Source organism: Equus przewalskii, chromosome 12 (genome assembly GCF_037783145.1).
Source record: "Equus przewalskii isolate Varuska chromosome 12, EquPr2, whole genome shotgun sequence".
NCBI lineage: Eukaryota > Metazoa > Chordata > Mammalia > Perissodactyla > Equidae > Equus > Equus przewalskii.
This window is the reverse complement of record NC_091842.1, coordinates 40544154-40571491: the sequence shown is the minus strand read 5'-3', so window position 1 is coordinate 40571491 and position 27338 is coordinate 40544154. Positions and strand designations below refer to the sequence as shown.

Here is a 27338-nt window from a genome sequence, read left to right as displayed (position 1 = left end):
AAAGAAGAAAGGCTTAAAATCAATTAACTGAGTTTCCAACTGAAGAAGATAGAAAAAGAAGAGAAAGTTAAGCTCAGAGTATATAGAAGAGAAGAGATAATAAATATAAGGAGAGAAAACAATGTAATAGAAAACTTAAAATGCAAAAAGTTATGGACTGATGTTAGTATCACAGTGGAGTGAGCTCCTCTGTTAGACTCTCCCCACTAAGATACAACAAAAAGGACATTCATAAACCAAGAGAGGACATTCACACAACACAATAGATATCTGAGAGACCCATGCAGCCATATGTCTGAAGGTGGAGGTGCTGGACCCTACAGGAGACAATGGAAGGAGGTATGGGGATATCCTCTGCCTCCCCCAACTGCAGTGACCTAGGACACAGGACCATGCGTGGCCCTGAGAAGAGAGGGAGGAGGGAGCAGTCCTCCAAGGAAACACCTTCACTCTCCAAGTTCCCTCACACCCCATGGGAACGCTCCACACAGAGGAGGCAAAACAATCATGGGGGTGTATTCACTAGGCCAAGCAGCCCAGGAGGGCAGATAGTGAGGGAAAAGCAGGAGTGCCCCCAGGATCACATGCAAAAGAAAGCACCCCTTCCCCCTCCTAGCACACCAGCTCAGCCAGTTGGCCAGAGCGAAGGACCCCTGCCACAGTGCTGGTGCGTACAGTGTGTAAAGTAGTGGTGGTGAGCAGACAGAGATGGGCTCTGTCAGCATAGCCACCAAAGGTCAGGCACAGCTGCCAGGGATCGTGGCAGGCTCAGAATACGTAGTTCCTGCCCCCCACCCAGTAGTGGTAGATGGAATCTGCAACGAGATACCTCCACTATGCAAAGGCACAAATCCACCCCATCAAATAGTATGAAGAGGTATATTAACACTCCAGACCAGAAGAAAAGTATCAAGCACCCAGAAATCAATCCTGAAGGCACAGAAATTTATAATCTAAATGATAGAGAATTCAAAATAGCTATCATAAAAAACCTCAATGAGTTATAAGAAAATTCAGGAAGACATTTCAATAAAATCAGGAATAAAATTCATGAACAGAGGGACTTCTTCACAGGAGAGATTGAAACTATAAAGAAGGGGCTGGCCCAGTGGCACAGCAGTTAAGTTCACACACTCTGCTATGGCAGCCTGGAGTTCACCAGTTCGGATCCTGGGTATGGACCTATGCACTGCTTGTCAAGCCATGCTGTGGCAGGTGTCCCACATATAAAGTAGAGGAAGACGGGCATGGATGTTAGCTCAGGGCCAATCTTCCTCAGCAAAAAAAAAAAAAAAAAAAAGGATTGGTGGCAGATATTAGCTCAGGGCTAATCTTCCTCAAAAAAATTTTTTTTAAAGAAACTATAAAGGAAAACCAGTCAGAAATTTTGGAGATGAGAAACACAATGCATGAGATAAAGAAAAATCTGGAGTCCTTGAATAACAGAGCTAATATAATGGAGGACAGAATTGACAATTTAGAAGACAGAAATATAGGTGTAATTCAGATGGACGAGGAGAGAGAGCTAAGACTAAAAAAAAATGAAGAAATTCTCCAAGAAATATCCGATTCAATTAGGAAATGCAACATAAGGATTATAGTTATTCCAGAGGGAAAAGGGAAGGAGAAAGGAACAGAGAGCTTGTTCAAAGAAATAATAGCTAAGAACTTCCCAAACCTTGGAATTACAAATAAAAGAAGCTAATAGAACTCCTAAGTACATCAATTTAAAAGACCTTCTCCGAGGCATATATTAGTAAATCTGGCAAAAGTCAATGACAAAGAAAAAATATTAAAGGCAGCAAGGCAGAAGAAAACAGCCTACAAAGGAACCCCTATCAGGCTTTTAGTGGATTTCTCAACAGAAACCTTACAGGCCAGGAGAGAGTGGAATGATATATTCAAATTTCTGAAAGACAAAAACTTTCAGCCAAGAATACTCTATCCAGCAAAACTATCCTTCAGATATGATGGAGAAATAAAAACTTTCCCAGATAAACAAAAGTTTAGGGAGTTCATTGCCACAAGACCCCCGACTACAAGAAATGATCAAGAAGGCCATCATACCTGAAAAAAAAAAAGAAAAAGTCCAGGACCAAATAGCTTCTCAGGAGAATTCTACCAAACATTCAAAGAAGATTTAATACCTCTCCTCAAGCTATTCCAAAAAACTGTAGTTGACGGAACACTTCCTAATTCATTCTATGAAGCCAACATCACCCTGATCCCAAAGCCAGAAAAGGACAACACAAAGAAGGAAAATTACAGGCCAATATCGCTGATGAACATAGATGCAAAAATCCTTAACAAAGTATTGGCAAACTGAATACAGCAATACATTAAAAGGATCATGCACCATGATCAAATGGGATTTATGCCAGGGACACAGGGCTGTTTCAACATCCACAAATCAATCAATGTGATGCACCATGTTAACAAAATGAGGAATAAAAAACACACAATGATCTCAATAGATGCAGAGAAAGCGTTTGAGAAGATCCAGCATCCATTTAGATAAAAACTCTCAATAAAATGGGTATAGAAGGAAAGTACCTCAACATAATAAAGGCCATATATGACAAACCCACAGCCAACATCATACTCAACAGTGAAATACTGAAAACCATCCCTCTGAGAACAGGAACAAGACAACAGTGCCCACTCTCACCACTCTCATTCAACATTGTACTGGAGGTTTTGGCCAGAGTAATTAAGCAAGAAAAAGAAATAATAGGTATCCAAATTGGCAAGGAAGAAGTGAAACTCTTACTGTTTGCAGAAGACATGATTCTATACATAGAAAACCCTAAAGAATCCATCAGAAAACTGTTAGAAATAATCGACAACTACAGCAAAGTTACTGGGTACAAAATCAACTCAGAAAAATCAGTTGCATTTCTTTACTCTAATAGGAAACCAACAGAAAGAGAACTCAAGAATACAATCCCATTTACAATCGCAACAAAAAGAATAAAATGTCTAGGAATAAATTTAACCAAGGAGGTGAAAGACCTATACAATGAAAACTTAAGACATTAGTGAAAGAAATTGATGATGACATAAAGAAATAGAAAGATATTCCATGCACATGGATTGGAAGAATAAACATAGTTAAAATGTCCATACTACCTAAAGCAATCTACAGATTCAATGCAATCCCATTCAGAATCCCAGTGACATTCTTCACAGAAATAGAATAAAGAGTACTATAATTCATACAGGGCAAGAAAAGACCCCAAATAGCTAAAGCAATCCTGAGAAAAAAGAACAAAGCTAGAGGCATCACAATCCCTGACTTCAAAATATACTACAAAGCTATAGTAATCAAAACAGCATGGTACTGGTACAAAAACAGACACACAGATCAATGGAACAGAATTGAAAGCCCAGAAATAAAACCACACATCTACAGACAGCTAATCTTCAGCAAAGGAGCTAAAAATATACAATGGAGAAAGGAAAGTCTTTTCAACAAATGGTGTTAGGAAAACTGGGCAGCCATATGCAAAAGAATAAAAGTAGATCTTTATCTCTCGCCATCCACAAAAATTAACTCAAAATGGATTAAAGACTTGAAGTTAAGATGTGAAACCATAAAACTCCTAGAAGAAAATATAGGCAGTACACTCTTTAACATCAGTCTTAGAAGGATTTTTTCAAATACCATTGTCTACTCGGGCAAGGGAAACAAAAGAAAAAATAAACAAATGGGACTTCATCAGACTAAAGAGCTTCTGCACAGCAAAGGAAACTAGAAAAAAAATGAAAAGACAACCCACCAACTGGGACAAAATATTTGCAAATCATATATCTGACAAGGGGTTAATCTCCAAAATATATACAGAACTCATACTACTCAACAACAAAAAAAACGAACAACTCAATCCAAAAAATGGGCAAAGGATGTGAACAGATACCTTTACAAAGAAGATATACAGACAGCCAATAGGTACATGAAAAGAGGTTCTGCATCACTAATCTTCAGAGAAATGTAAATCAAAACTACATTGAGATATCACCTTACATATGTTAGAATGGCTATAATCACCAAGACAAAAAATAACAAATGTTGGAGAGGATGTGTAGAAAATGGAACCCTCATCCACTGCAGGAAGGAATGCAAACTGGTACAGCCTCTGTGGAAAACAGTAAGGAGGTTTCTTAAAAAATTAAAAATAGAAATACCATATGACCCAGCTATCCCACTACTGGGTATTTATCCAAAGAACTTGAAATAAACAATTCAAAGAGACTTATGTACCGCTATGTTCATTACAGCACTATTCACAATAGCCAAGACAGGGAAGCAACCCAGGTGCACATCAACTGATGAATGGATAAAGAAGATGTGGTATATATATATACAATGGAATAATACTTAGCCATAAAAAAGACAAAATCGTCCCATTTGCAACAACATGGATGGACCTTGAGAGTATTATGTTAAGCGAAGTAAGCCAGACAGGGAAAGACAAACACCATATGATCTCACTCATATGTGAAAGAGAAATAAACACATGAACAAAGAGAACAGATTAGTGGTTACTAGAAGGGAATGGGGTTTGGGGGTGGACATAAGGGGTAAAGGGGCACAGTTATATGGTGACTGACAAATAATAATGTACAACTGAAATTTCACAATGTTATAAACTATTATGACCTCAATTAAAAAAAACAATGTGCTTGATGAATTAGTAAAAACTATTAAATTTTGGGACCAGCCTGGTGGCGTAGTGGTTAAGTTCATGCGCTCTGCTTTGGCAGCCCAGAGTTCACAGTTTCAGATCCCAGGTGCAGACCTAGCACTGCTCATCAAGCGACGCTGTGGCAGCATCCCACATGAAATAGAGGAAGATTGGCACAGATGTTAGCTCAGGGCCAATCTTCACACACACACAGAAAATAACTATTAAATTTTATTAAAACTTGGAGGGGAAAAAACAGCAAAAGTTGTTTATTAAAAACATTAATAAAATTGATAAACACCTACCAAAGTCATTAAAGAAAAAATACAAGTAGCCAGCATTAGGAATGAAATAATAGCTATGCATACAGAGCATAGAGTTAAAAAAGGATAATAAGAAAATATCATAAATAAATTGGACAATTTAGATAAAATGGACTGATTCCTTGAAAAATACAACTTAGCAAAACTAACACAAAGTGAAAGAGAAAAACCTGAATAACCATATATCTATTAATAAAATTGAATTTACAGTAACAAATTTTGGGAATCCAAATAGAAAAATTCCAGGTCCTATCAAACATTGAAGAAATAAATAATGCTACTCTTTTAGAAAACAGAGAAGAGAGCACTTCCCAACTCATTTTAAGGGCAGCACAACTCTGATACCAAAACCTGGAAACAGTATGACAATAAAAAGTTACAGAGTAATAGTCCCCATGAACATAGAATTTAAGAAAATGTGAGCTGGCAAATAGATTTATCTGGAGGTTCCAGGATGGCTTCAGTCCCATGTCTGGTGCCTCCTCAGGGATTTCTGGAAGGCTGGGCCCAGCTGGGACTGCTGACCAGAGCATCTACACAAGTCCTCTGCACCATGGTGGTTTCAAGGTACTCAGGCTTTACATGATGGTTTAGGGCTCTCAGAGAAGCCTTGGCAGAGCCTGAAGGCTTCTTCTGACCTAACCCTATCATTTCCATTGCATTCTTAGTCAAGCAAGTCACTAAGGCCAGCCCAGATTAAAGAGAATGGGAATTAAGCTCCACCTCTCGATGGGAGAAGTAGCAAAGAATTTACAGACATCTTTTATTCACCATGTTACCCAAGATAAATGAAAGCATATGTCCAGACAAAGGACATATAGAAGAATGTTTATAGCTGCTTTATTCATAAGCATCCTGAGTTGAAAACAATCCAAATGTCAATCAACAGGAGAACCAATAGACGATTTGTGGTATATTCCTTCCGTTGAATATTACTCCACGATTAACAAGAATGAAAGACATGCAACAACAACATGGTTGAACCTCAGAAACATGTTGTATAGATAAAACTAGATACAGAAGAGACTTATGATTCCATTGACATGAAGATAAAGAACAGGCAAAACTAACCTATGGTGATAGAAATCAAGACAGTGGTTGTCCGAGGGTGAGAGACGGAATCATCTGAAAGGGGCATGAAGGCACTTTCTTGGGTGAGGGACATGTTCTACATCTCGATTGGGGTGAGAACAAGGCATTTCACTATCTGTAAATTTTGCCTCAAGTCTGAAAAAACAGACATATTGACCTTATTGCAAGACAGTAGCAATTGCATGAACACAATTTCAGTAACTAGAAACTGAATGAAGAGCAAGATATTGAACACACTGAAGTTATAAATAATGAATTTGTAACAGACTGGCTACTTTGCTAAATGTTTTTACATTATCTCAATTAATCTTTATAACAACTCTGTGAGTTAATATCTATCATATAGACGAGGAAAGATTTAGAGAGGTGAAATAACTAACCCAAAGTCACACAACTAGTAAGTGGCAGAATCTGGACTCGAATCCAGTCAATTCACAATCCAAGTCCTTAACCACCGCCTGCCTGCAGAGGCATACATGGTGCAGGCCTCTACTGGGCATCCGGCGTGTGAATAGGGTTTCTTAAAGTCTCTTTGTTGGGCTGGACACTGGGTTGTGTAAGAATAGAAGTCTCCATTGTAGAAGATCGTCATGGATTTTTTAATATCACACAAACAGCCATGATTCATTCAATTAGAAATAAATGGAAGGCATGTATAGGGAAGGGTTCGAGGTTAACAGACTTAAGAATTTAGCTCCTTTCCTCGTTTAGCATAACAGTTAAGAAAAAAAAGCACTGTCCCTGGAGAGAGACGGCATGAGTTTGAGTCCTGGCTCTGCTACTTATCGCTGTGTGAACCTCATAGCACTGTCCTCAGAGAGCTGTAGAGAGGATTGACAGACTCAGTACTTGGAAAAGGGCTTAGAGCGGCCTCTGGCATTTAGCAAGCATTCCAAAAATAGTACTGTTATTTCTTTTTACTCAAAAGAAGAGAGATGAATTAATGTTCATTTTGCACCTACAATGTGCTGGATGTGTATTAAATTTATCCCTACAGAAATGTTTTGAAGTAAATGCTATTACCCTCATTGTTCAAGTTCAGAGTCATGAAGCTAGAGAGTAACAAAGTTGAGATTTGAGCAAATATCTTCCTGACTCCATAGCCCATGCTTTGTCCCCTGTAGGGAGCCAAGGGTGATAATAAGGAATTCACCTTCCACCTCTGAGGAGTAAAACTGCTCTTCCCTTCCAGGTTTGAATCTCTATTTACTGAGTTGGAACTGAGGCAGGTAGAGCTGGGCATCGCCAGTTTTGGGGCCTCTGTCACTACTATGGAAGAAGTCTTCATTCGGTAAGCAAGTATAAAACTGTAGACTCCAAGAATCTCAGGGTTGGAAGGAATCTTAAAAGGTCATCCATCTAAACATTGCCCAGTGCTTGAATCCTTTCTTTTTCTTTCTTTCTTTCTTTTCTTTTTCTTTTTCTTTTTTTTGTTGAGGAAGATTAGCTCTGAGCTAACATCTGCTGCCAATCCTCCTCTTTTTGCTGAAGAAGACTGGCCCTGAGCTAACATCCGTGCCCATCTTCCTCTACTTTATATGTGGGATGCCTACCACAGCATGGCTGGCCAAGCAGTGCCATGTCCACACCTAGGATCTGAACCAGCAAACCCCAGCCCACCGAGGCGGAACGTGTGAACTTAACCGCTGCACTGCCTGGCCGGCCCTGAATCCTTTCTATAATATCCTCACTGAATGGTCTTCCAGCCTCTTAGTAGTACTTTCAACAATAGAGATATTGGTTAATGGAGAAAATGTTGAATGTAATATTATTCAACAAACTTACCTGTTCTAGTCTATAATTTTTTTTAGTCTGTTGGGAGTGTAACTGATATTAAGTTGAACCTATAGATCAATCTGAGGACAACAGACGTCTTTAGAACTTTCATTCTTCCAGTCCATAGATAGTGTATATAGCTTCATTTATTTAGGTCACTTCTTTTTTTTTCTTTAAAGGTTTTATTTTTCCTTTTTCTCCCCAATGCCCTCTGGTACATAGTTGTATATTTTTAGTTGTGGGTCCTTCTAGCTGTGGCATGTGGGACGCCGCCTCAGCGTGGCCCGATGAGCTGTGCTGTGTCCACCCCCAGGATCCCAACCGGCGAAACCCTGGGCCTCCGAAGCAGAGCGCGCCAACTTAACCACTCGGCCCCGGGGCCGACCCCTACTTAAGTCACTTCTAATTGCTATCAGCAATGTTTTGTAGTTTTCAGAAGTTTTGCATGTCTTTTGTTAAATCTATTTCTAAGTATTTTATGGTTTTTGAAGGTATGGAAATAAATTTCTCAATTTCATTTTCCACTTAATTGCTGATACATATAAAGCATTTGATTTTTTATTATTAACTTTTTACCCAGAGATATTTAATTCACTTATCATTAGTTCAAACAGTTTTGGGTTGATTCCTCAGTATTTTGTATGTAACTATCATGTCATCTGAAAGACAGTTTTACTTCTCATTTTCCAATCTTTATGCATTTTGCTTGCTTATTTCACTGGTGGGAGCTTCAGTATAATGTTGAGCAGAAGTAGTGAGAATGGATATCCTTGAGTTGTTAGGGGGAAAGTGTTGTTTTATCACAACCAATAGTTCATTCTATTTAACCACATTTCTTCTTTCTATTTTCTTTGAGTTTAATTTGCTGGGTTTTTTTCCCCCTTATCTTTCTAAGATAAATTTTTATATAGTTTATTTTCAGCCATATACATATTCACATTTAGCCATATGTATATGTGTTAATATAAATTTCCCTCTGAGCTTAGCTTACTTGCATTTCACAATTTTTTGGTATGTAGTATTTTCATTACCATTCAGTTAGAAATATTTTCAGTATTCTGTGGTAATTTCTACTTTGACCTATGGCTTATTTAGAACTATATTTCTGTTTTCTTTTCTTGTTTTTTTTGTGAGGAAGATTGTTGCTGAGCTAACATCTCTTCCAATCTTCCTCTATTTTATGTGGGATGCCGCCACAGTGTGGCTTGACGAGCGGTGCTAGGTCTGCACCCAGGATCCCAACATGCGAACCCCAGGCCACGGAAGCAGAGCACGTAAACTTAACCTATGCCACTGGCCGGCCCCAGAAATGTATTTCTTAATTTCCAAATTAATGGATATTTCTAAAAAATGTTTTTTGTTTGATTTTGCCTTGTTTGTTTTGTTTATGTAATTGATTTCTAACCTAACTTCACTGTGGTCCTAGCCCATACTCTGTATAGTCTCTTTCCTTCAAAATTTTTGAGTCTATGGCTCAGCCCATATTCAGTGTAAAACTTCTTATGTTTTTGAAAGAATGTGCATTCTTCAATTGTTGGGTGCAGTATTTTGTATATAGCAATTAGGTCCAGTTTGTTAACTGTATTCGGCAAATTTTCAGTGTCATTTAAAAAAAAATTGTCTGCTTATTCTCTGTGTTACCGAGAGCTAATATTTTGTATTTTAATTCTGTCAAATTTTGCTTTACATTTTCAAGCTCCTATATCAGGTGCCTACAAATTTAGAATTGTTATATATTTTTCTGGTAAGTTGAACATTTTAACATTCATTTAGTTATATTAGCTATGTTTTGGTTAAAATTTTTATGTCTGTCTTTGTCCATCCTTTTGCATTCAATCTTATTGTAGTAAAATAATATTCTTTTTGCTTGTCCATTCCATTCTGTTGTTTTCTGGCTTCCTTTACGTCTGTTGAGATGTCAGCTGCCAGTATTATTGTCATTTTTGAATGCACTGTGTCCATTACCTCTGGCTGCTTTTAACATTCTTTTTTCTTTGCCTTAGGTTTTCAGCATTTTTACAATGATGTGCCTTTGTACGGTTTTCTTTGTGTTTATTTGCTTAGGATTTTTAGCACTTTTTACACTGTGGTTTGCTGGTATTGGCCAGCTTTGGAAAATTCTCAACCAATATCTCTCCACATATTGCTTCTGATCCATCCTCTTTCTCTTCTCCTGGGACTACTAATTATACATGATTTTTACCTTTCATCTGTCACATGTCTGTTATATATTTTTTTTTGCTTGTATTCATTATCTATTGATACATAACAAATTACCCTAAAACTTAGCAGCCTTGAAACAACAAACATTTATTACTTTTCAAGTTCTGTTGGTCAGCAGTCCAGAAGCGGGTAGATAGGTGGTTCTGGCTCAGGGTCTCCTGTGAGGTTGTAGTCAAGCTCTTAGCCAGGGCTGCAGGCTCCAAAGGCTCAGCTAGGGGAGGATCCACTCCTAAGCTCGCTCCTGTATTCTTGGCCAGCCTCAGTTCCTCGTTGTCTATTGGCCTCAGTTCCTCATCATGTGGGCCTCCTCCCAAGTTGCAGAGTGACCTTATGATATGGCAACTGGCTTCTCTCACACTAAGTGATCAGAGAAAGAGAGAGAATGTGACCAAGATGGAAGCCATAGTCATTTGGTAACTTTTCTTGGAAGTGATATTTTATCACTTTTGCTGAATTCTATTCGTTAGAAGTGAGTCACTAGGTCTAGCTCACAATCAAAGAGAGGAGACTAACACAAGCAACAAGAGCACAAATCAACAAGTGGGACTACATCAAACCAAAAACTTCTGCACAGCAAAGGAAACCATCAACAAAATAAAGGCAACTTTCTGAATGGAGAAAATATTTGCAAACCACACATCTGATGAGAGATTAATATCCAAAATATATAAAGAACTCATATAACTCAATATCAAAAAACCATGGGGCTGGCCCAGTGGCCAAGTGGTTAAGTTCGCATGCTCTGCTGCAGGCGGCCCAATGTTTCATTGGTTCAAATCCTGGGCGCGGACATGGCCCTGCTCATCGAACCACGCTGAGGCAGCGCCCCACATACCACAACTAGAAGGACCCACAACTAAGAATATACAACTATGTACTGGAGGGCTTTGGGGGAGAAAAAGGAAAAACATGAAATCTTTAAAAAAAAAATTTTAAAAACCCAAATGATCCAATTTTTAAATGGACAAAGGATCTAAATAGACATTTTTCCGAAGAATATATTCAAATGGCCAACAAGTACATGAAAAGATGCTCAGCATCACTAATCATCAGTGAAATGCAAATCAAAACACAATGAGATATCATCTCACACCCTTTAGAATGAGTGGCATCAAAAACATAAGGGATAACAAGTGTTGGGGAGGATGTGGTAAAAAAGGGAACCCTTGTGCACTCTTGATGGGAATGTAAACTAGTGCAGCCACTATGGAAAACAGTATGGAGATGCCTCAAAAAATTAAAAATAGAACTACCATATGATCCAGCAATTCCACTTATGGGTATATATCTGAAGGAAATGAAATCACTGTCCTGAAGAGATATCTGCACCCCAATGTTCATTGCAGTTTTATTTACAATGACCAAGATGTGGAAATAACCTAAGTGTCCAGTCCACCGACATATAATGGGTAAAGAAAATGTGATACGCACACATACACACACTATGGAATACTCTTCTGCCGTAAAAAAGAAGGAAAGCCTGCCATTTGCAACAACATGGATGGACCTTGAGGGCATTATGCTCAGTGACATAAGTCAGAGAAAGACAAATACTGTATGATCTCACTTATATAGGGAATCTGAAAAGCCAAACTCATAGAAACAGAGAACAGATTTGCAGTTGCCAGAGATGGGGGGTGGTGGCGATTAGGTAAAGGTGGTCAAAAGGTACAAACTTCCAGTTATAAGATGAATAAGTTCTGGGGCTGTACAGCAGGATGACTGTAGTTAACAATACTGTATTGCATATTTGACAGTTGCTAAGAGAGTAAATCTTAAAAGTTCTCACCACAAGGAAAAGAATTTGTAACTATATGAGGTGATGAATGTTAACTAAACTTGTAGAAATCATTTCACGTATATACGTATATTGGATCATTATGTTGTACGCCTTAAACTTATACAATGTTATATGTCAGTTATATCTTAAAACTGAGGGAAATTGGAGGAGTTAATGACAGAGTATGAATACTAGGAGGTGGGGATTATTGGGGCCACCTTAGAGACTCTCTACCACAGTGAGGAAACTCTCAGAGGAGCTCTTAGGTTATACTTTGGGAAAGCTTATGATGTTTGAAGGAATTGTGGTGTGGCGGTCACCAACCTCACCACACTTCCTTCAAGTATCAAATGATAGGCTTTCCCAAAGTACTGAAAACTCCCCTCCTTTCCTCCTGAAATTCAGCCTTAATAAATGACAGTCTTGTTTTTGAAGTAGCAAAAAAAAAAAAAAAAAAAATTCTACTAGCAGACACCAAATGAGGAAAAAACTGAAAATACAACCTTATGTCATGAAATTTGGGGAGAAAATATTGTGGTGAAGTACTGTGTGGCTCCTAACCATCCCTACATACCCACCTCAGGTACCAGATGAAGTATTGAAGGAAGGCAACAATAGTCATGATAATTCTCAGTAATATCTCCCAATTTGCAGGAAAGCTAAAGAAGAGATGAGCAGGAACCCTAGCAAAGTCAGGGAGAAACCCTCAAGGACAAAAGCAGAGCCTCAACAAAGGCAGAAGGGCACCCAGGGCTTGCCATCTGTGGGAGCCAGGCCTAAAATGGCTGCAGTGATCCTTGACTTCTAGTAGCACCTGTGTAGCACCCCCGCCACGGTAAATAGGGCTGACCTGTATAACCAATAGAACTTTGCAGAATTAACAGTGTGTGACTAATAAGGCTAGGTCGTGAAAGATATTGTAGCTTCTGTCTTGCTCTTTCTTGGCTGAGTCAGTCTGGAGGAAGCTAGCTGCCATTCATGATACTCAGGCTGCCCTAGGGAGAAGTTCATGTGGCGAGGAACTAAAGCCTTTTGCTAACAGCTAACAAAGAGCTGAAACCTCCTGCCAGCGGTATGCTGGAGCTGGCTCATATTGGCTCACAAAAGCCAAGTATTAAATTATCAAGAATTTTGTGAGCCAGTTGTCAAACACAGCCATTACTTAAAGTTAAATTGCATAAACTTATAAATAAATAAATCACAGTGAAAACAGTGGTGTGATTCCGATACGACTTCCAAAGTGTTTTTTGTTTTCACACCACCAAGCAGTTAACTCAATTCTGACACTATCTACCTGGAGACTAACATCAGATCCCACAGGTTAAGGGTTCAGTCTCACAAGACGGCCCCCCAGCCACCTCACTTCAGATGCTAATCGCAAGTCCACGTTGTCACCTGTGCTTCTGATGTACTGGCTGTAAATTGGAGGTTCCCACAACCCCCTCTCCTGGTTCGATTAATTTGCTAGAATGGCTCACAGAACTCAGAAACGTTGACTTACATGGCCAGTTTGTTATAAAGAGTGTGGTGAAGGGGACAGATGAACAGCTAGATGAAGAAGTACACAGGGTGAAGTTTGTGAGAAAGGAGCTTCCACATCCCCATGTGTTCACCAACCCAGAAACTCTCCGAGCCCCGTCCATTTAGGTTTTTATGGAGGTTTTATTGCATAAGCATGATTGATTAACTCATTGACCATTAGCACTTGAACTCAATCTCCAGCCCCCCTTCTCTCCCAGGAGGTTGGGAGATGGGACTGAAAGTTACACTTCTCTAATCACATGGTTGGTTCTCCTGGCAACCAGCCCCCATACTTTGGTGCTTTCCAAAAGCCACCTAATTAACATAACCAAAGACACCTTTATCACTCTCATCACTTAGGAAGTTACAAGGGTTTTAGGAGTTCTTTGCCAGGACTGGGGACAAAGACCAAATATGTATTTCTTATTATAAATCACAATATCACCAATGGTAATACTCAAAACTTCATTTCCTCGTGATTTGGCTACAATTTACTGTTATCAGTGCTCTTGAGGTTATTTACATCTACTTAGATCTGTATAGTGGAAGTGTTATATTGATAGTTTGATATCAACCATGGCAAGAGTATTTTCACCATGGAAATTGGTGAAAACTATAAATTAGGGTTTAATTTATTGTTTTGTTATTTGTTTAGATTAAGAAAGTGATGGAGAAAATGTAGATAATGCAAATTAAGCTTAAAAGTGTGTCATATCTGGACCCATTTCATTAAGAATAGCATAAAAATTTGAGGAAATATTCTCTCAGTAAAAGTATTATTCAGTTCAACAAAAATGTTGCTCACCTCACAGATGAATGAGTAAAGTTCTGACTTCTGTATTTGTTGTTCCACTTTTATCTTAATCATTAATGTTACTTAAAATATCAACCAACATTCTTATCTGAACTACACTCAGAGAGTTAGCTATTAGACCAGGTAGCACACCACTGCCTGCTGCATATGAGGGCAGCATCTTGGAAGTGGATCCTCCTGCCCCAGTCAGGCCATCAGCTGACTGCAGCCCTGGCTCATAGCTTGAGTGCAACCTCATGAGAGACCTTGAGACAACTACCTACCTATGCCACTCCCAAGTTCCTGACCCACAGAAAGTGTGTGAGATAATAAATGTTGGCTGTTGTTTTAAACTGCTAAATTTTGGGATAATCTGTGTCAAGCAATAGATAACAAATACACTGTCTTTTACAGAATTGTACTGGAGGGCAAATGAGCCACAATTTACTGGATTATTTTGTTGTGATGAATTCCTAGGAGTAGAATAACAGGTCCAAAAGTATGAATAAAAATATGTTTTGACTTGTTAACGGTTTGCTGCCAACAGTGAATACATCTTTTTGCCTAGAGCAGGGTTCGACAAACTTTTTCTTAAAGGGCCAGATAGTAAACATTTTAGGCTATGTAGGCTTAGTGACGTAGTCAAGGATATTATGTAGGTACTTAGATAACCGTCTAACATGTAATCGTTTAAAAATGTAAAATCTATCCTGAGTTCATGGTCATACAAAAAGAAGGCCTTGGACTGGATTTGGCCCACTGGCCATAGTTTACCAACCCCTAGCTTAGAGTGTCAGCAGTGCTGCATTTTATAATTTACAGTTTTTGCTCATAAAATAGATGCTTTGTTTTTTATTTTAATTTGCATGTGGTATCTTTTAAGGAAAATAATGAAATTTATTAATGCTAATGTTGCCTCAGTTGTTTGGAAAAGCCATTAGTCAGTTAATTCAATACTTTTACTCAGTGCCTATTTAAGAACTTTCTGGCCAGTATATACTTACTATCAGTATATAATCTAGGTGCAGCTCCTTTTCCTCTCATTATTCTTATCCTAACTCCTTATTTTTTTCAAATTTTACGTGACTTTTATTCTTTAAATCCAAAAAAAATGATATGTGTTGTGACTTTGAGAATTTGTATTTCTTTTTGTTTTTGGTTTGGTTTAGGGTTAATAAGTTGGTAGATTCCAGCACAGATATCCAAGCCATCAGGCTTTCCTCTGTCCACTCTCAACAACTGATCAACAGAGTGCCTGTTAACAGAATTAAAGGTGTTCATTCAAGGATCTTCTCAATACAGTCTGGTCTGCCAATCCAACCAAACACTGGGGTGAGCAAATATTTCAAATGTGTGCAAGAAAGCCGATTTTGGTTTAATCCTTGGAATTCTGCTCTTATTCTGTCAAGAAGTATATAATCCTTTTACAGAGACTTAAAAAAATGTGCAAATGCTAGGCTCTGCTAGGTTTCAGCAATACCATGCTCTGTATTCTAGTTTGAAGGCAAAATGCTGATGTTTTCTGACCATGATTAACCCAACGGAAGAAAGTATCAGAAAAGATCATAGAAAACATCTTGACCATTCCTCTCACCAGGAGGAAGAAAGAATAAAATCACCAAATCTCCCGGCCAACAAGCATATGTAATCTTTCTTTTCAATCTTTTACTGTGAAACAGATCATGTATTGTACCACCTGGAATTTAAAATTTTTTTAATATATTTTTATGAAATATATGGACAACATGTAATGTCCTTTAATGTTGAAAAAAAGAATATTGATGTGCATTTTATAAAGTGATCTTGACTTAGCTATCTACATGGTATTACTGTAAAATAATGAGACTGGTTTTCATGGGTTAGTGAAGAGATTAGTTTCATTGTATCATAATCTTGAATCACATGTTAAAGGGGAAGCTGTCATTCAGAGAGCCTCCAAGTTGAAAAGGGTCTTGCAAGTCATCTAGACCAGCCACCTATCCTGTACAAGAGGCTCTTCTCCAACCCCCAGCAAGGAGTTATCCGGACTCCATCTGGCCAAGCTTTGCTTTTGGAATCTTCCCTGGACATTTTTCTCAGGGTGAAACCTCAAACAAGTCAATAGCACTGCCTTTGATGAATGCTTGAGGTGAATGTAGTCTCCATCATGTCAAATGTGGGAAAGTTAGGGGGTGTTTGGTAGAGACTTTCAGGGTTTCCTTGGTGTTTTGGGCCAGGAACTTAGGAATGCCTGGCTCAAACCTGACCACCAAGCCTCTTCCCACAAAGGCTCTTGGGTGACAAGTGGTGCACAAAGAACACTGGCACCTGAGGCTTGAAGGCCCCCCTGCCTGTCACAGCTCGTGTAGCACCACAGAGAAGCTGGATGGGAGCATGCGGTGCTAATCTCCAGGATCTCCCACCCCCAGGCCCAACTCTAGATCTTGGGATCTCAGTGCACTTGACTACGCACTTTGACATTTACTATCAGTGCCACAGAGGACATCTTTGTGCACGGGTCATACTTATACAAGTATACCTATACTGCATTACTAGAAGTGGAGTTTCTAGGTTAAAGACTTTGTGAATATTAAATTAAACTTTATTCATTCAGCTAGTTTGTTTTCTAAAAGAGTTGTACCAATTAACACCCCAGGAGTGGTATTTTCCCCACATCCGCATCTACTTAAAATTTTTGCCAATCTAGTGGGTAAAAAAAAATTTGATCATGTTTGCATTTGGTATCTGTTTAGGCTGTTCTCCGGTACTCTTTCTAATCTATGCTTTCTTTTTCTGCTATTAAATGTCAATCAAATCATTAGGCCAAATAATTTTAACTTGAAGCAAATTTTGAACATAATCAAAATGTTAGATATAACATGAGAGAATACAATTAGACATGAGCCAGAGGCCACTTAGCTGCCTGCCAGCTTCTGTCTGTGACCGTGTTAATGGTGTATCTCCCTTTTTTTTCTTTATCGTAGTTTGATCTTCTCTGCCAACAGTTCTATGCCATGCTCCTGAAAAGGGCTAAATTTTCTTGGCGCAACTGGCTGTTGATGCTGTCATTACAGATCCTGGTGCCTCTGGCAATCATTATGCTCAGCCTCACAATCCTCAACTTCCAAATAAACGTGGACGATGTCCCATTGGAGCTGACCCTAAAAACATATGGTCAAACTACTGTTCCATTTTTTATTTCCCCAAATTCCAGGCTGGGTCCTCGGCTTTCACAACATTTTACAGATATGCTTATAGCTGAGGAACAGATTCCTCTGGAGATCCTGAGTAAGTACCAGGCCCAGGAGTACAGGGCATGAAGCAGGTCTGTTGCTCCTTGTAGTAAAGCCGTGTCCTTCCAGGCCATGTGATACTCCCTGAAGTCAGACTGAATAGTCAGACATGTCAGAAAAACATCTTTCAAACCCCAGATGACAGGAAAGGGAGGGTTCCTAGATGAGACCAAGTTGTGTCCTTCTAGGGACTAAAGCATGTTCAAAAGTGAAATTGATAAATTATCTGATAGGTTTGAATGTATTGAGAGGAGAGTTACACTCTTTCAAGGGAATTTGTGGATGACTTTGTGATAGATGTAGAAAAAACTAAGCAAATGAGAAAAGGAAGACATTAGCTCCTGAGAGGAAATTTGTGCAAAACACACACACACACACACACACACATATATATGTAATATAGTACTTGGCTCAGCTGTGAATAATTTTTACTTAGTCATAATAATGTCAAAACTGACTATTGATTTAACCAAATTTATGATATAAATTTAGGGTGAGAAGAGGGTATAGGAAGACCGTATGGGTTGGGGATAGTTTTAAGAGAACAAAATTCTCGTTTCCATAGTATGATATCAGTAGATAAATGTGCTATTTAGCCATCTGGAGAAACACCAGCTAAAAGATTTGAAAGTGGTTGCCTCTGGTGAGCAGGCACTAGGGGTGGTGAAGGGTAGGCCAGGGCACTGCCGTTTCTCATTATAAGTCTTGTATAATTATTTTAGTTTAAAAATTATGTTCATGTGTTGTTTTGATTAAAAATAAAATTTTAAAGGAATTATTTTAATAAAGAGATCAAATGCAGAACGTGATGTAGCAAAATGGTTAGGTACGTAGTACCCTACCTCTCCAAACCTTGGTTTCTTCATATGCAGAACGGAGAGAATTATAAACCTTGCCTTACAGTGTCTGTGGGAAGATTCCATGAGGGAGCGCCTATCAAGGGCTTTGCATAGTTGGCACTCAGTGAGCCTTCAGTCAGTGGTAGGATTGTCATTATTGTTGTTGCTGTGATTAAAGATCCCTTCCAGCATGAAAGACTCCAGAATTCTAGGTTAGTCATATATTTTACATGGCACTGTGTGCTGAAAATACAGTGACGAACAATATTGCTACCAGCCCTTGGTGAGCTTCCAGCCCAGAGGTCGTACGGATAAGTGACAGTAGTTACAATACAAAGTGACAATAATGATGATGATTGGAGTGCTATAGGATCACATAGACGTGTCTCAGCCCTGGAGGGCCAGAGTAGGCTCCTGAGTAAGAGCCTGAGATATAAATGGGAATTGACTCATAGAAAAATATCCCAAACCATGAGAAGAGCCTTTGTAAATGAGGGGAATGGTCAGTCCTTAGGTATGGCTGGAACGTAAAGATGTGAACTGAGTTTGGGCACTGTGGATCACGTGCAGGGGTTTGGCTCTATCCGGAGGGCAGTGGGGAGTCACTGGAAGTTGTCTGGTGGGGTGCAACATGATCAGATGCGTCCTTTCACACAGAGACTGGAGGCACTGGGTAGAAAGCAAGGAGCTCGTTAGGGCCACAGAGTCCCAGCAAAGGTAGTGGGGCCTAGGCCACGTCAAGGCCATGGGGGAGAAGGGGAGTAGACAGAGCTGAAAGAGATTTAAAAGGTGACTAGACAAGGCTTTTTTTTTTCTTACTGCCCCAGTCAATGAAAGGGAAACTTTACTGAGTCCCCAGAGCCCTGGGGCTGGGGCAGGAGGCAGCCCTGCGGGGAAAGATCACTGGGATTAAGGGCACGGCCATGTCAGGAGAAGCTGCTTTCAGATGTGGGTGGGGTTGGTAATGAGATGCCCAGGGGAAGCAGGGTTGGGGGCAGGCCAATGGTGAGTCCTCTCTGCCTCACTGGGCCTGGTGTGAGGTTCTTGGATGTTTCGCTCTCTTCTAGGTTCAGTAGAAGCATTCCTACTGAAAAAGGCAGAGGAGGAGCCTGAGGGCTTTGATCAGAACTACATAGTGGCAGCCTCCTTTGAAGATGTGGGGAACAACACGATAGTGACAGCGCTGTTCAACAACCAGGCATACCATTCCCCTGCCGTGGCGCTGGCGCTGGTGGACAACGTTCTCTTCAAGTTGCTTTCTGGTGCCAGGGCGTCAATTGTGGTCGTCAACAACCCTCAGCCTATGTCACTTGTGGAGACCACAGAGGATTTCTTGTACCAGTACGTGCAGTTTCCCTTCTCTCGGTTGAAGCTTTCCCATCTGCAGTGCTTCTCCCTTTACCACATATTTCTTTCTTTCTTGTGTCTTGTTTTAATTACAAATTTTTATTTGCTGTGGGCAGTCTACTTAAACTGCTACCTCTCTCCTCATGTCCTATCTTTTACAGGGGCCTTAGAGGACATTATCTTGTTATCAGCTTGCTTTTTGGAATAGCTTTCCTGTCTAGCTCTTTTTCCATCTTGACAGTGAAAGAGAGAGCTGTCAAGGCCAAGCACGTCCAGTTCATCAGCGGAGTTTATGTGGCTATTTTCTGGTTCTCTGCTCTGCTGTGGGACCTCGTCTCCCTCCTTATCTCCACTCTGCTGCTGTTGGTAAGGGCTGCATGGTGCTGGGATCCTTCCCCAGCAGGTCACAGGGAGCTTGCCTTGGGGACCCCGTGAAAAAGACCAGAATTCTAAGCTGTCAGCTCAGCCCCTGATTGGCAACCCAGAGTGTGAAAGCACCTTCACTGCTGACCCTCAGTAAAAGATGATTGAGGGGGCCGGCCCCGTGGCTGAGTGGTTGAGTTCATGCGCTCCGCTTCGGCAGCCCAGGGTTTCGCCGGTTCGGGTCCCGGGCGTAGACATGGTACCGCTCATTAGGCCATGCTGGGGCAGCATCCCATGTGCCACAACTAGAAGGACCCACAACTAAAAAAAATATATATGTATAATACAACTATGTACCAGGGGGCTTTGGGGAGAAAAAGGAAAAATAAAATTAAAAAAAAAAGATGATTCAGGTCCCAGCATTATTAGGAGCAGAGGGGCTGCTCTAGGTCTGCAATGGGCAGCATCCCCAGAACTGCTGCCTCAAGCATGCGCCTTGGGAACGTGTGTTTACAGTCCAACAGTCGCTCACCAAGGCACTCAGGGCTGCAGGGCTTGGCTGTGACTGAGTTGTGCAGGTTGAGGGTTCCCTGGTCATTTGTGCAGAATGGATCCTGTCCGCCTTTGTTCTGCCTATGTGTTTTGTAAACATCTCTGAGCCCCTGATCTCACTGCACTGATTTCCAGGGGAGCTCCTTGAAAACAGAGCCCAGAGCAGCTATCTCTGTACTGTTGGATGCGTAAGTGAATGGAGTTACCTGTGGAGTGTTGCTAAGACCTTATTTTCAAAATTGAGAATATCTTATCCTTTCTCTAATGCTTGGGGTTGACTCTTAGTGACTTTTCCAAATTCTTCCCCCTTTTCTAAGGTGGTGTTTCTGTGCTACAATGAAGAAGCTTTTACACACCAAGAAAATGCCCTGGCTGTCATTCTTTTACTGATGCTCTATGGCTGGGCTATCATCCCCTTCATCTACCTGACCAGCTTCTGCTTTCACAATGCAGGTGGTGCTTTTGTTAAGCTCATCATAGTGCTCATCTTCTTGAGCATTTGCCCCTTTATTCTTGTCACAGTCACAAGTGAAAAAGGTGAGGACCGTTATATCTACACATCACCCAGACATTTAATTCTTCCTCCAGCAGCCACAGAAGTTGTACTCATGAAAGTGTGTGTCTCCTGTGTGTCACATGAAAGTATGAGCTGTAGTCTGAAGAGCCCCAAGTTGACAGTGTCCTAAACACACATCTCCAGGAGAACAGATAAACATAGTGGTTAGATTCATCCAGTGGACTATGCTCAGCAACAAAAAGGGAACAAGCTGCTTCCCACGTGGAGGAGCATGGATGAATATGAAGACATGGTGTTGAGCGGATGAGGGCACGCTCTGATCCCACTGACAGGCAAAATGAGTCCTGGTGATAGAATCAGAAAAGCAGGGGCCGGCCCGGTGGCGCAGCGGTTAAGGGCACACTTTCCGCTTTGGTGGCGCGGGGTTTGCCAGTTCAGATCCCGGGTGCGGATATGGCACCGCTTGGCAAGCCATGCTGTGGTAGGCGTCCCACATATAAAGTAGAGGAAGATGGGCACGGATGTTAGCTCAGGGCCAGCCTTCCTCAGCAAAAAGAGGAGGATTGGCAGCAGATGTTAGCTCAGGGCTGATCTTCCTAAAAAAAAAAAAAAAGAAAAGCAGTTGCCTCAGAGTTAGGGGGAGGCTAGGTTGACTAAATAGAGATCTTAGAGAACTTTCTCGATGATGGAAATGTTCTCCATCTTGATAGAGGTGGTAGTTATATGGGCATGAATATTTGTCAAAATTCACCAAATTGTCCACTTATCATCATGCATTCCTCTGAAATAAATTATTCCTCAGTTTTAAAAATGGTAATAAGTAAATAAATAAGCCAAAGTTGGGAGAAGGCTGTTTGGTGATTGTGTAATTAGAGTAAAAGGAGCTGAAGAGGAGCCATTGCCCACTGTGTACCTTAACACCGACATCTTCATGTTGGTGCTGCCATCCCTCTGGATCAGGGCTGGATACACACATTCATATTTTACCTCTGTAATGCTCTTTTTCATTTATTTTTATGCTGACCACCTCCTTTAAATTGACTTTTGGGTTTGTTGGGGTTTTTTACTTAAAAATATGCTAACAGCTCCCTCTGCTTTCATCTTGGGAGTCATTCTATATCTTAAAGGACTTTACATGTATATAGTCTTATCTATTTTGAATTTATTTTACTAATCTAACTCTCAGAGTTTTGTGGTGTCCTTTTTAGTTTTCACACATACCACCTGTGGAATTTTAGAGTCAGAATTGTTTTCATCTGAGAGGATCAGAAAAGTGACAGCTTTTGACTTTATGGTTGAAATAGAACAAAAAGCATACTTCAAGCAGAGAAAAAGGGATTAGCGAAGGAAGTCCTAAGGGAACCCTAACCCAGTGGTTCTCAACCGTAGTGTTCATCTGAGATTCACTGATCAGCATTGAAAGACATATCCCGGTGATCCCGACATAGGTGGTCCAGGGAATCACTCAGAAACACTGCTTTAATCTCCAGGAAGGACCTAAGGATTCCTCCCTTTCTCCTTTCCTCTGCCGCCCAACCCCGCCCCAGAGGGACAAATACTGCAAGTCCAATGACACTGAGGAGCCCTGAAGAGGATAGAGCTTTCAGAGAGAATTACCAAGCTAGCATGCTTGACCCTGGACATTCTCTCTGGATCCCTTGGCCTTTCTGGGATACATTTCTTCATGGATTGCTTCATGCTATTTCTTCTTTTCCTTCCCATGCAGCAGTAACAAGGACCAAGGACCTTCTTCTACTTAACAGGAGGCAGCTTCTGACTTAAAAACTAAGTAGAATTCAGGGGCTGGCCAGTGGTGTAGTGGTTAAGTTGAGTGCTCCACTTTGGCAGCCTGGTATTTGCAGGTTCAGATTCTGGGCATGGACCTACACACCACTCATCAAGCCATGCTGTGGTGGCATCCCACATACAAAATAGAGGAAGATTGGCACAGATGTTTGCTCAGCGACAGTCTTCCTTGAGCAAAAAGAGGAAGATTGGCAACAGTGTTAGTTCAAGGGCCAATCTTTCTCACACACACACACACACAAAAACAACCAACATTGGAAGAAAAAAAAAACTAAGTAGAAATCAGAGGAGTCAGGGTAGGGAGGCTGGCACAAGGCAAGAAGCTCCACCTCTAGTATGGGGAAAGGGATGCTGATGCCTCCATGGGCCCCTTCCCTTCTCCCTGAGAAGAAAACCATTAGAGGCTGGACCTTGGCCTCTGTACACACGTCCTAGGAACCTCATTAGGATGCTGTTACCATGGCAGTGGACAGAAAATGAGGAATATAAAAGCTAGGGAATATATAAGAAGAATATAAAAGCTAAGGTCTGGTCCTGTGGCGTGGTGTTTAGGTCCAGTGCCTTCTGCTTTGGCAGGCGGGTTCATGGGTTTGGATCCTGGGTGTGGACCTCCACCACTCATCAGCCATGCTGTGGCAATGACCCACATACAAAATAGAGGAAGATTGTCACAGATGTTAGCTGGAGGTAATCTTCCTCAAGGAAAAGAAGAGGAAGATTGGCAACAGATGTTAGCTCAGAGCGAAAATTCCTTGCCAAAAAAAAAAAAAAAGAACATAAAAGCTAAATCTGAGCTCTCTTTTCCCTGAGACCCCAATAGCATTATAACAAAGGAAATAAAAATGAATGAATTCATGGTGAAGAAGCATCTGAAGTGCATTCAAAGGGAGAAATGGCTGAGCAAGGACCCAATTTAGCACCACAGAATTCTGAAGAGGCTTAGGACCTCAAAGAAAGAGAGTGAAGGCAGGACTAAAAACAGTCTGCCGTCTCCACTGTCCCTGTTCCCACTTTCCCACCTGGAAGCATAGAACACACAGGCAGTCACGTCGGAAATCAGAGATCCCACCTTTGGATGAACTGAAACTGCTCTCAGAAGAGACCTACACATCTGACTGATACCCTGCCTGGTTGCCCTAAAATGTATCTGCCCCACCCCCCATACATCAAGCTAGCAATTTGCCTCCTGGTGCCTCATTTGTTCCTGTGAATAAATAGTCAAAGGTCACTGAATATTTGAGGATGGTGGCTGTAGAAAAGACAGAGACTAAAACAAACCAACAAAAATGAAACCCAGGGCTACGGAAACACAGGAAACAAAACAAAACAAAGATTTTTAGGAAAGATTGCATCTATTAAACAATAGAATTCTATGAAGAAAAAAATCTTTGAGAACAGGAAAGAGCTGATTGCCAAAATAAAAATTTAGCAGAAGAGTTGGAAAATAAAGTCAATTAAACACCCAGAAAATAAAGTAAAAAGATAGGAGAAATAGAGAAGATAAGAGAAAAGGCAGGTGATGTGAGAGTACGTCCTGGAGATGTTACTATATTCAATTGACAAGTACTCCAGAACAAGAAAACAGAGGACATGGAGCTGAGGAAATAACAAAGAAATAAAACAAGAAAATTTCCCAGAGTTGAGAAAACAAATCTGAACATTGAAGGGATCCTTCAAATGTCCAACAGTGAATGAAAAAACACCTACACCGTTAAACTTCCTAGAAGACAACAAGTTCTAGACTCAATTCAATTATCAATCAAGTGGAAGGATAGAATAAAGACAACTTCAGATGGGCAAACAGAAATTTTACCTACCATATCACTTTCTTGGAAAGTAATCAAGGATAAAGGCCAGCAAAGGGAAGGAGTAAAGCAAGAAAGAAGATGCAAGATCCAGAAAAGAGTGGATCCAACCCAGGAGTGTAGCAAAAAAAATGTCACCTTTGTTTGGAGGGCTAGATATTGATAGTTTGTGACCTCTCTTCAGTCTTTCAGCAACTTTAGAATAGGATCCAGACAGAAAGAAGGAAGGAAAACAAGTGGAAGATGTAAATATCTGTTCCTCTGATTAGATGTATTGTTGGTGAACACTTTCTCTGATTCTGGTTAGGGTGCACTGGGAAGGAGGTATTGTCCCCTCTCAGATTTCAATCACTCCTTTCTTAAGGACCTGGAGATCTCAGAGCAGGAGTGGTCTCGGGGGAGCCCACGGCTGACTGTTAATTCCTAGGCTGGGCTCTTTAGCCCTGTTTAGTGGTTAAGTTTTTCTCTATCCCATATAAGAGCTGCAATGCTGATGTTCTGGTAGTTTTTTCCTCTCCCCTCCACCTCAGCCTCCAGGCTAGATTTCCAAATATAGAATTCTGAAGAGAGAAAATTAGGAGGGTAGGACCCAGTATGGCTCCCTCCTAGTGTACATCTGCCCGCTTTGCAGCTGTCCTACTGCGGTATTATCTCCTCGGATACAACTCAATGTCTGGTCACCAGAGCCGTGACTCTCAGGCCTTGGGGCCCAGAACTCAGTGAGCGTGTGGAGCACCACGACTTGTGAGTTCTGCCCCAAGCTGCACTTCATGCCCCTTGGGTAGACCTTGGTCTGCTGCACAGTTTCATGGTCCTGGCCCAGGAAATGTTGGTTGGGAGACCTCATAGCCAAGGTCAACTCGTCTTACATCACAGTGGCCTCCACTGACAGGAATTTCACAGACTGGTACCCAAAAGCTATACTGCTCTTAATCCAAGTCCTGAGAGTGGAGTTCATTTTTTATAATTGGTTCAGCCTCTCCCCATTATAACTGTAAGTCAGATGCCCATGGGCTTTCTCCCCTGAAGTACCCATTGGTTTGGAGCTGGTTTTGTGAGTTGTCACGAAGTCTGAAATCAGAGCTTCTGTCCTCATCCCTTTGTTTCTCCTTTTTGTGACTGAAGATATATTGAGGTTTGTGAAGGATGGTACCTGGCAGCACATGGAGGCATTAGGGATAAGCACGAAGCAGCCTGTGGGGAGAGTGAGGCTCAATTACATCTGCGATCTATAAACATGGTCCCATTACTGGGCCATTCCCCATACAGGGGACTATGAATTAATCCTCTTATAAATTAATAAGCTTCTGAGTAGCATAATTATTTGTAAAGCAATTTTGTTTCTTTGTTGGAAATAAACATTTAAAATATACCACAATTTATTTATAACCTGTTTGGCATTTCTTCACTTTTTAATGTAACATGAACCTAAAAATTGGCTTCTCTTAACCTCTAAGAGGCCCCGGTTTCTGTATATTTATTTTATAACCAGCCAATTTACTGACTTGTCTTTTATTTCTAATAGTACTTTGGTTGATTCTCACGGGTTTTCCAGGTACATGATAATGTATGGTATCTTCAAAAAATGATGGTTTTCTCTCCATAGACTATATAGGCAGGGACTATGTCCTCCTTATCTGTCTATCAGATGACCCTCAAACAACTCCACAACTGGCCCACGAGACACTCCCGCCTGGCCCGAGCTCCCTTGTAAACCTCATCTTCCTCTAGCCTTCAAATTCCCCACTTCCACAGAGGTATCCCATCCTGCAGCCTTGCTCTTGCTGGGTTTCCCAAACACACCAAGCTCTTTCTGATGCATCTGCATAAAAAATTGGAACAGAAATAAAATGACAGGTTCAAGAAGTATTGCAAAAGAAAAATACTTATGGCTTGGAAGTTGAATGACTACAGCAGAAGAGGGAATACCAGGAGTCAGGAAGAACAAGATATCTCATCTGGGCCCTGGGAGTGTGATGGTGCAGAGATAGATGGAGTGATAGATATAGATAACATACTTTTTATACAGGATAAACAGGCACAGTGGGTTCAGAGAGATGGTAAGGGATGTGCACTTTTCTTCCTGCAAGTAGAATTAGTATATTCTGTTCCCCTCACAGATCTAGGCTACAAAGCAGTCTCAGAGTCCTTGGATCACACATTCCTACTGTTTCCAGGCCACTGCCTGGGGATGGCTTTCTCCAACTTATATTACAACTTTGAACTACGGAAATTTTGCAATATGAGGAACCTGAGTCACACTGAGTGCAATGAAGTTTGTGAGTATTGCAAATGGAATTTGTTAATTACATTTTTTATTGAGATATAATTCACATGAAATTCACCCTTTTAAAGTATACAATTCAGTGGTTTTTAGTATATTTAGAAGGTTGTGCAACCATCACCACTACCTAATTCCAGAACATTTTTATAACCCCAAAAGGAAACACTCTATCTATTAACAGTCACTCCCCATTCCCTTCTCCCCTGAACCCCTGGCAACCAATAATCTATTTTCTGTCTCTGTGGATTTGCCTGTTTTGGACATTTCACGTAAGTGGCATCATACAATATGTGGTCCTTTGTGTCTGGCTTCTTTCATCTACAATAATGTATCCAAGGTTCATCCATGTTGTAGCATGTG

The 27338-nt window shown here is 40.7% G+C and overlaps 1 protein-coding gene across 31 annotated transcripts in view; it reads left to right on the top strand.

Annotated features, from left to right (window-relative positions):
* Nucleotides 1-27338, top strand: part of LOC103541579 (ATP-binding cassette sub-family A member 17-like) — a 113008-nt gene that overhangs the window by 70179 nt on the left and 15491 nt on the right. For 23 of the 31 annotated variants that reach the window (XM_070568689.1, XM_070568703.1, XM_070568700.1 and 20 more), the window contains 7 exons: nucleotides 7293-7391; nucleotides 15363-15525; nucleotides 17157-17460; nucleotides 19372-19645; nucleotides 19813-20017; nucleotides 20884-21103; nucleotides 26815-26973. In XM_070568689.1, coding sequence (XP_070424790.1) covers nucleotides 7293-7391; nucleotides 15363-15525; nucleotides 17157-17460; nucleotides 19372-19645; nucleotides 19813-20017; nucleotides 20884-21103; nucleotides 26815-26973 — 1424 coding nt within the window. The remainder of the gene's footprint in view (nucleotides 1-7292; nucleotides 7392-15362; nucleotides 15526-17156; nucleotides 17461-19371; nucleotides 19646-19812; nucleotides 20018-20883; nucleotides 21104-26814; nucleotides 26974-27338) is intronic. The other 8 variants (XM_070568697.1, XM_070568698.1, XM_070568688.1 and 5 more) reach the window with 1 other exon arrangement.